The sequence below is a fragment of the Bidens hawaiensis genome, unplaced genomic scaffold, assembly GCF_021521415.1.
Source record: "Bidens hawaiensis isolate Kalapana, Puna unplaced genomic scaffold, B.hawaiensis_p1.1 tig00000905_1, whole genome shotgun sequence".
In the NCBI taxonomy this organism is placed as follows: domain Eukaryota; kingdom Viridiplantae; phylum Streptophyta; class Magnoliopsida; order Asterales; family Asteraceae; genus Bidens; species Bidens hawaiensis.
Window position 1 is genome coordinate 692,180 of NW_027491053.1, and position 7,342 is coordinate 699,521.

The 7,342-nt window shown below is 37.3% G+C and overlaps 1 protein-coding gene across 1 annotated transcript; it reads right to left on the bottom strand.

Moving 5' to 3' along the window:
* Positions 1-3,521: 3,521 nt before the first annotated feature.
* On the bottom strand, positions 3,522-7,108 carry LOC143547321 (branched-chain amino acid aminotransferase 2, chloroplastic-like). The gene is made up of 10 exons (XM_077038780.1): positions 6,995-7,108; positions 6,852-6,916; positions 6,531-6,705; positions 5,552-5,728; positions 5,327-5,458; positions 4,504-4,602; positions 4,298-4,414; positions 4,114-4,209; positions 3,846-3,958; positions 3,522-3,740 (listed from the first exon to the last, which is right to left on the bottom strand). The coding sequence occupies exons 3-10, from the start codon at positions 6,636-6,638 to the stop codon at positions 3,623-3,625; spliced, it is 960 nt and encodes a 319-aa protein (XP_076894895.1). The 5' UTR covers positions 6,639-6,705; positions 6,852-6,916; positions 6,995-7,108; the 3' UTR covers positions 3,522-3,622.
* Positions 7,109-7,342: the final 234 nt, after the last annotated feature.

Below are 7,342 nucleotides of genomic sequence, written 5' to 3' on the forward strand. Positions count from 1 at the left end.
CCGGTTGTTTTGTGCACCTCTACATTTAGTTGCCTCAATCTAGCACATGGCAGAAAGTTCAGTTCCTGATGCTCACACTTGGAAGGGAGTTCTCAAAGCTTAGTTCTTTGATCCGCATACTTAAATAGTATAGTTAATTGATCATACTTCGCACTTTAATCGTTCATAAATTAAAATATATATAAAAGAGTTCAACAGATTTGACTTTGTTTGATTCGATCCAAACCGGGTCAACATAGCCCAAAAACCGGTTTTGTGCCACCACTAAGGTTGGCCTCTTGTCCAAAAAAGTTTTGTTTAAGGGACTCAAATGCTCAATGCATTTAATTTGGTGAAAACAACTTATAACTTTAGTCAAGTCCCAGATCGATAATCAAACACCAAAGTAAACGACTAACTCTCGTTTATATTAATCAGAAAATCTCACTAAAAAAACTGATTACAAACCCTCAAACCCTAACTCGGTTTGACTCTTGATGAACCCAAACTCGGTTGCATCTACTTCTTTTATTCTAATGTCTAACCATAACTCGGCTTTATATACGCTAACCTAACTTGCTAGCCAAGACACCAAATATAATAAACCCTAATAATTCCTGGGCTGGGCTCTACACTTGGGCCAAACAACAATTGTGCCAACAATCAACCCCCCCCCCCCCCTAATTGTTGTATCTGACTCACCCAACTCACCCCTAATTTCCTACTCGAAATTAGCGGATCTTCAACTTCACGCTTGTTATCATTCTTTTGATTCTCCCGAGGCTTTTCTTGATCTTTTGCAATGTTCTTTGGGCTCCACTTGGCTTGAAGTAACACTTGCTTCGTTTGATCATTATTCGTCTTCCCTTGGGCTTGAATCACTTTCTTAACAACGTGTTTAGTTTCTTGAACACTCTTCTTTGGACATTGAATTTTGGAACCTGGATCTGTGATTGGAATCTGACTCGTACCTGGCTTGTCTTCTTTCAGTCCAAAACTTTGAAGATCCCGACCTGCAAAATTCTTCATTCCAATAATAGCTCGTCTATCGGGACTTGCTATCTTGAGGCTAATCTTGTACAATCGGTCCTTGGTCCTTGTCACCTTCATCAAAAGCTTACCTGTATCATCTTTGATGGTTAGCAAATAATGTTTCATCTGAATCTCGCATCCACCTTTCGTTGCTTGACCAAGACTTATGATATTGCACTGTAGACTCGGGATGTAGTAGACATCGGTTAACAGGCGGGCGCTGCTCCCCCCGTTTTTCCTTCAATTAAGACCGACCCTTTTCCCCGAATATTAATACAAGATTCATCTCCGAACTTCACCGTTCCCGTTTCTTGTTCATTCAATTCATAAAAGTACGCTTTATTACCCGTCATGTGATTCGATGCTCCGTTGTCGAGATACCAAACATCTTTCTCCATCAAATCGGTTTCGAAACGTTTTGGAATCACACCGTCTTCATTCAGTAAAACTGTCTTTTGATCACCTTTAATCATAAATAAAGATGGATCAAAATCATCAACTTTGTTCAAATTAGATTCTTCATTTTTCTTCATACGTTCCGGGCACATAGTCGCAAAGTGACCAAATTCATCACAACGGTAACACTAAACTTGTGATCTATCCTTTCTACCCCTTTGACGATCATTGGTTCTTCTTTGTCCCTTATGACTTGACCCACGATCTTGACCACCTCGGTTTTCGCAACCATCTTGGTCCTCATCGTCTCAGTCTTGACCTCCGGTTTCACGGCCTCTTAAACGTCCCTATGAACTCGGCCAACCCTTACGTCGGCTACCAGACTGATCATACAACTTGGCTTTGTAACTACTTTCCGATCGATTAAAAAGTAACTGACCTTGTGAATTTGAAGCGCGCGCTCTCTCCCTCGTAAACGTTCCTCAAACACCTTAAGTCTTCCAATAGCATCTTCAAACATCAAACTATCGAGATCAACACTTTGCTCGATTGAGGCTACGAGTTGAAAGTACTTGTCTGGAACCGCATCCACCAACTTCTTCACCAAGACATCTTGCTCGAACACGTGACCTAGACTCGTTGCCTTTGAAACCATACTTGTTATTTTTCCTGCAAACTCGTCAAGAGTCTCGTTTTCAGCCATCTTGAGTTTTTCAAATTCACTTTTCAAAGTTAGCAGTCGAGCCTTTTGAACTCGCTCGGCCCCAACATACCGTGACTTCAAAGCCGTCCATATATCTCGGGCATTCTTGTATTGAGAAATCTAAAGAAGAATATCACCATCCACCACTTGAAACAAAAACGATCTTGTCGTTTTATTCTTCTTCGCATCAATAGCCGCACCATTTTCTGGTTGAACAACTTCCCATAGGTCTCGATCATCCAATGTCACTTCCACTACAATCGCCAATGTGATGTAATTAGTTCCATTCAACTTTGGAACTTGTAGTGATATCTTTGGGTTGGATTATTGGTCTTTCTTCGTCACCTGCAATTGACGTCGAACCCCTTTGCTCCACTTCTTTGAAACAAATACAAGCCAATTAGTCCTGAACAACTTTTCAGACACGAACCTGCTTGTTCGTAAACCTACTTACCCACAGAAATAATCAAACCTCGATTAAAACCTAACTCGTTTAACCCAATAAAATTCAAATTCTGAATTGAACCTGCTAGTCCAACCCAAATAAAAACCAACAATAAAGGTCAAACCGTCATGTTTAATCAATAAAAATTAAACCAGATTGCTTGTTTCTTTTTTCAATATGTTGCCTTTGAACAAAGAAAACAACTAATAATCTTTTTCTTTTTATTTCGTACCCTGACCTGTGGCAACTTTGAAATATCCAAAAAGAAACAAAGGCACTTTGAGGTTTATCACCGTGATGCCTTTCGTAATTACTTAATCACAAAATAAAAACTCCACAGAATACGAAACGGAAACAAACACCTTGTTTGTTCCGATCGCACTACGAAACACAACCGATCGAACCAACCGTCTTTTTCAATCGACTAATGATAGAACCCAATGACGCGAGCCGACGACCCTATCTTGGTCGTCAGTAACACTTTCTTTCCAGCGTTGCACGATGTCGTAGGCGGCGCGACGTCAGTCTTCTTCCCGTCAGCGAATGTGTCTAACTCACACAACGGCGGCAGGCTCTTCTAACGGCGGCAGCGGAGTCGATCATCGATTTCTTGAACTTGGCTTTGATACTAATTCAAGTCCCAGATCGATAATCGAACACCAAAGTAAACGACTAACTCTCGTTTATATTAATCAGAAAATCTCACTCAAAAAACTGATTACAAACCCTCAAACCCTAACTCGGTTTGACTCTTGATGAACCCTAACTCGGTTGCATCTACTTCTCTTATTCTAATGTCTAACCATAACTCGGCTTTGTATAGACTAACCTAACTTGCTAGCCAAGACATTACCAAATATAATAAACCCTAATAATTCTTGGGCTGGGATTTACACTTGGGCCAAACAACAATTGTGCCAACATTTAGTACTTTACTATGTAAGAAACGAATTATGAGCCAACCCATGGAAGATAAAACAGTCATACTTATTATAGAAAATGGTTGCTAAGTCAGCTTAATACTACAAGCGCAATCAAACTACAAATGATAACCAAACAAAAAAAAACTACTTGAGTTCAACAATCCAACCCATTTTGTCATCCGCGAGACCCATCTGCAGCCTTGTCAACCCAGAATAAAGTTGTTGAGACACCAGTCCTACGCCAGTATTCCCATACGTCACCCTATCACATCACACACAAAAACGAAGCCAAACCGAGTCAAATGATCAAGATTCTCTAATATAATAAACTATAACATAGAAGATTTCTATAAACCATAAATCTAACCTTTTGCCAAGATAAGTTATGCTACCCACAGGGGATACAACCACAGCGGTTCCAGTACAAAAAACTTCATCAGCATCAAGCAGCTCGTCCACCGTTACCGACTTTTCAAAAACCTAGATATATAGTCAAAACAGGTTAGCACAAATGATGAAACAAAATACATTTCAAAGTAATCAGTGTATAATGTTTGGATGAACAGATTCATTTAAGATATCTGTTTATTATAAGTCAAAACATCATTCAAAAATAAGACGAAAGTATCAAGTACCTCGAATCCTTGATCACGGGCCACATCGATAATACTTTTTCGTGTGATACCCGGTAGGATAGTCCCTTTTATGTCGGGTGTGGATATACTGTTCCCCTATAACATATTTTTAAATAAACAAATATTAGTCAAATTTTTATTTAGAAAAGAAAAAGGGAAAGAAAAAATGAACTTTTGAATATACCTTCACAACAAATATATTACAAGACGAGACCTCTTCCAAATACTTGTTATGCGCACTGTCGAGATACAAAACATCTGAATAGCCTTTGGCTTTTGCTGCACCTTGCGCCTTTAGAACCTAAGACGATATTAATAAAATGCGAAACATTATTTAATGTTACAACATTTATGATATTATATAATTAAAAAGACAATAGATATGCTTACTGCAGCATAGTTTCCAATAGTTTTTACACCACCGGTACCTCCAGGAGTTGCTCTGTGCATTTCAGTCTCAACCACCAAGTTTATTGGTGATAAACCTTCCTGAGATTATTGAAATAAATAACAAACATCTTATAGAAATATTTATGCCTTAAACTCAACACAAGAATCTGAAGTGCATTATAAAGCTCAAAGAGGTTTCAGTGTACCTAGCCCTGTTAACTAACTGAATATTCAGTGAGCCGTTTGGCGGGAAGTTCGTTAACTTAATAAACGAGCAAACATGAACAAACTTTTTTTGATCATTTAGTTAAACGAACATGAACACTTGTGTCGCTCGTTCATTTATGTTTGTGAACATTTGTTTACGGTTCATTCATTTATGCTTGTTAGTTTAAGTTCGTTCATCTACGTTCGTTTATATATTCTTTTAATATATTTAGGTCTGTTACATTTAGTTTAGTTTTTATGAAATTAAAATGTCACCTCTTACAACTTAGTGTAGTTTATTAAATTTTTAGGGCCAAGCCCAGCATATTGATGTTTACTTTTACTTTTAACTGGTGTTCGCTCGGTTATCTTCGTTCGTTTACATTCATGAACCGTCCGCTAATACTTTTAACAAATGAACATAAACATAAACAAACACGAACAGTCATGTTTTAACTAATGCCCACAAACAGGAAAACCCTGTCGGTTTAATTGTTCATGTCCGATCGTTTGTTCGGTTTAAGTTACACGAAGGGACACAACATGCCACATTCATGTTTTTTCGGTTCGCTTACAAGCCTATGTACCTTTAAGATGACATTTATGAAAAAGATACCTTGAAATAGTTACCAACAGGAGAAACATAAACAAGAAACGTATACTCAGGAGCCGGTGCAAGACCGAGTACACTTCCACTTCCCATAAGCAGCGGTCTTATATACAAGGAACCTTTACCAGGAGGGGGTATCTAATAAAGGACAAAAAGGTAATTGTCTAATTGTACTTAAGTGAAGTTATGAATAAAATTTATATATTTATATATATTACTATTATGTATTACCCATCTTTCATTTGCTAGTACAGTGGCTTTGACAGCTTGCAAAAACTGGTCAACAGAAGGTGAAGGCATACACATACGCTCTGCCCCTGAAATCATTCGTTTAGCATTTTCTTCAGGGCGAAATAGTAAAATGTTACCGTCTTCCTTTCTGTATGCTTTTAAACCTTCAAATAATCCCTATGCAAGTACAAAAGGGAAAAATCGTAATTTAGTTACAACAGTAATAGATTCAGTAAAAGTAAGAAACAAACAGGTAGTATATTTTTGTCCATCTGAGACAACATAACCATTGGTTTGCAAAAAAGAAAAGCTCGGCGGCAATAATAATTGATAGATGATGGCAAAACTTCAATCAGCTAACCAATTACAAATTTAAACTTGTGCCTCCTTACACTTTTAAAAATTAAGTAACATTATGAAAATTTATTAAACTTTTAGTATCCAACTCCAATTAAAAGGGCAGTCGGTACAGAAGATAATATATTTTGCACTATTTGACAATCTGAATGGTGCAGTGTAATGTAAAGTTAATATATATGTAAAATACAAATGGTAAGTAGCTTTTGTTGGAAAACTTTTGATGAATACTGTTTACAAATAAGTGAAACAATTCTGTATCATGAAGAAATTAATAACCTTAATAACTGGAACAGCACAATTAGTGGAAATGAATAACATGATGTAACCACCTTTCACAAATATAATATATACATACTCACGTGTGTGTGTGTACGTATATCTTTTGGTACCTTCTCTATATATTATCGAAAGAAAATACGAAATAAAAGGTTCTTCTTGACACAGTAGAAGAATATTCTGATGCCAGAACTAAAGCTAGTAAGCATAAAGCACATGCATACATGAATGTATCTTTTTAAATATTCGATTCAGAATTATCAGAGAATTGTTCACATTATGCAAGTTTTTCATTGGAAAAGATACCACCATACTATAAAAGTTTCAAGAAAAAGAACTTAACTTGACCATAATTGAGCACTCCAGCAGACGGATTAATCTCTATGTTCCCAAAAGGCACCAGTTCCCCTTTAGTAAAACCTTCCCCTAGAGAGCACTTCATGGTGTACATATAATCAGTATGCACGAGCCCGAACCCTAGGTTGTCCCAATCAAGGTCAACCGTCTCACTTGGTACACTGTTTACAAATAAATAAAAAAAAACAGTCATTATAAAAACCTCACAAATACATAAAATTGAAACAATTCATATACAGATCCCTGCAATGTTGATGATTTATAGGGTTTAGCCATAATCAAAACACGGTGCATGTAAGTCTGGGACCTGAGGGAAGAATCAAGTTGAACAGCTGGAGCAATCGGCGAAGTCAAACGCAACTGACTTCCAAGCTGCAGCAGCCATTATTAAAATCTTAATAAGAAATTAACAACGCAAGCAAATCGATTAAGAAAGTAGCAATAGATTACCTTGTTGTAAGGAGGAAGGAAAGAGAAAGGAACTGAGAGGCGTGGGTATCGAGCGACGTTGACGGTGTCTCTCAGCGGACCACGGCCGGCGACGGTGGCGGCGTTTGATAGCACGGCAGCAGCTGTCTCCATTGGATTATTATTATTTTGAGTAGTAGCCTAAACAAGCACGATGCTCGCTATTAATTGCAAGCGTTTGTCAATTGCAAGTGTTGTAATTGTAATTGTAATTGTAAATATATTAATAATCGCAGCCGTTTTTAGAAGGGGACATTTATGATTCGTGATTTTTTCTTTCTTTTTTTATTATTATGGATTATAATATATTATTATTATTATTATTATAAT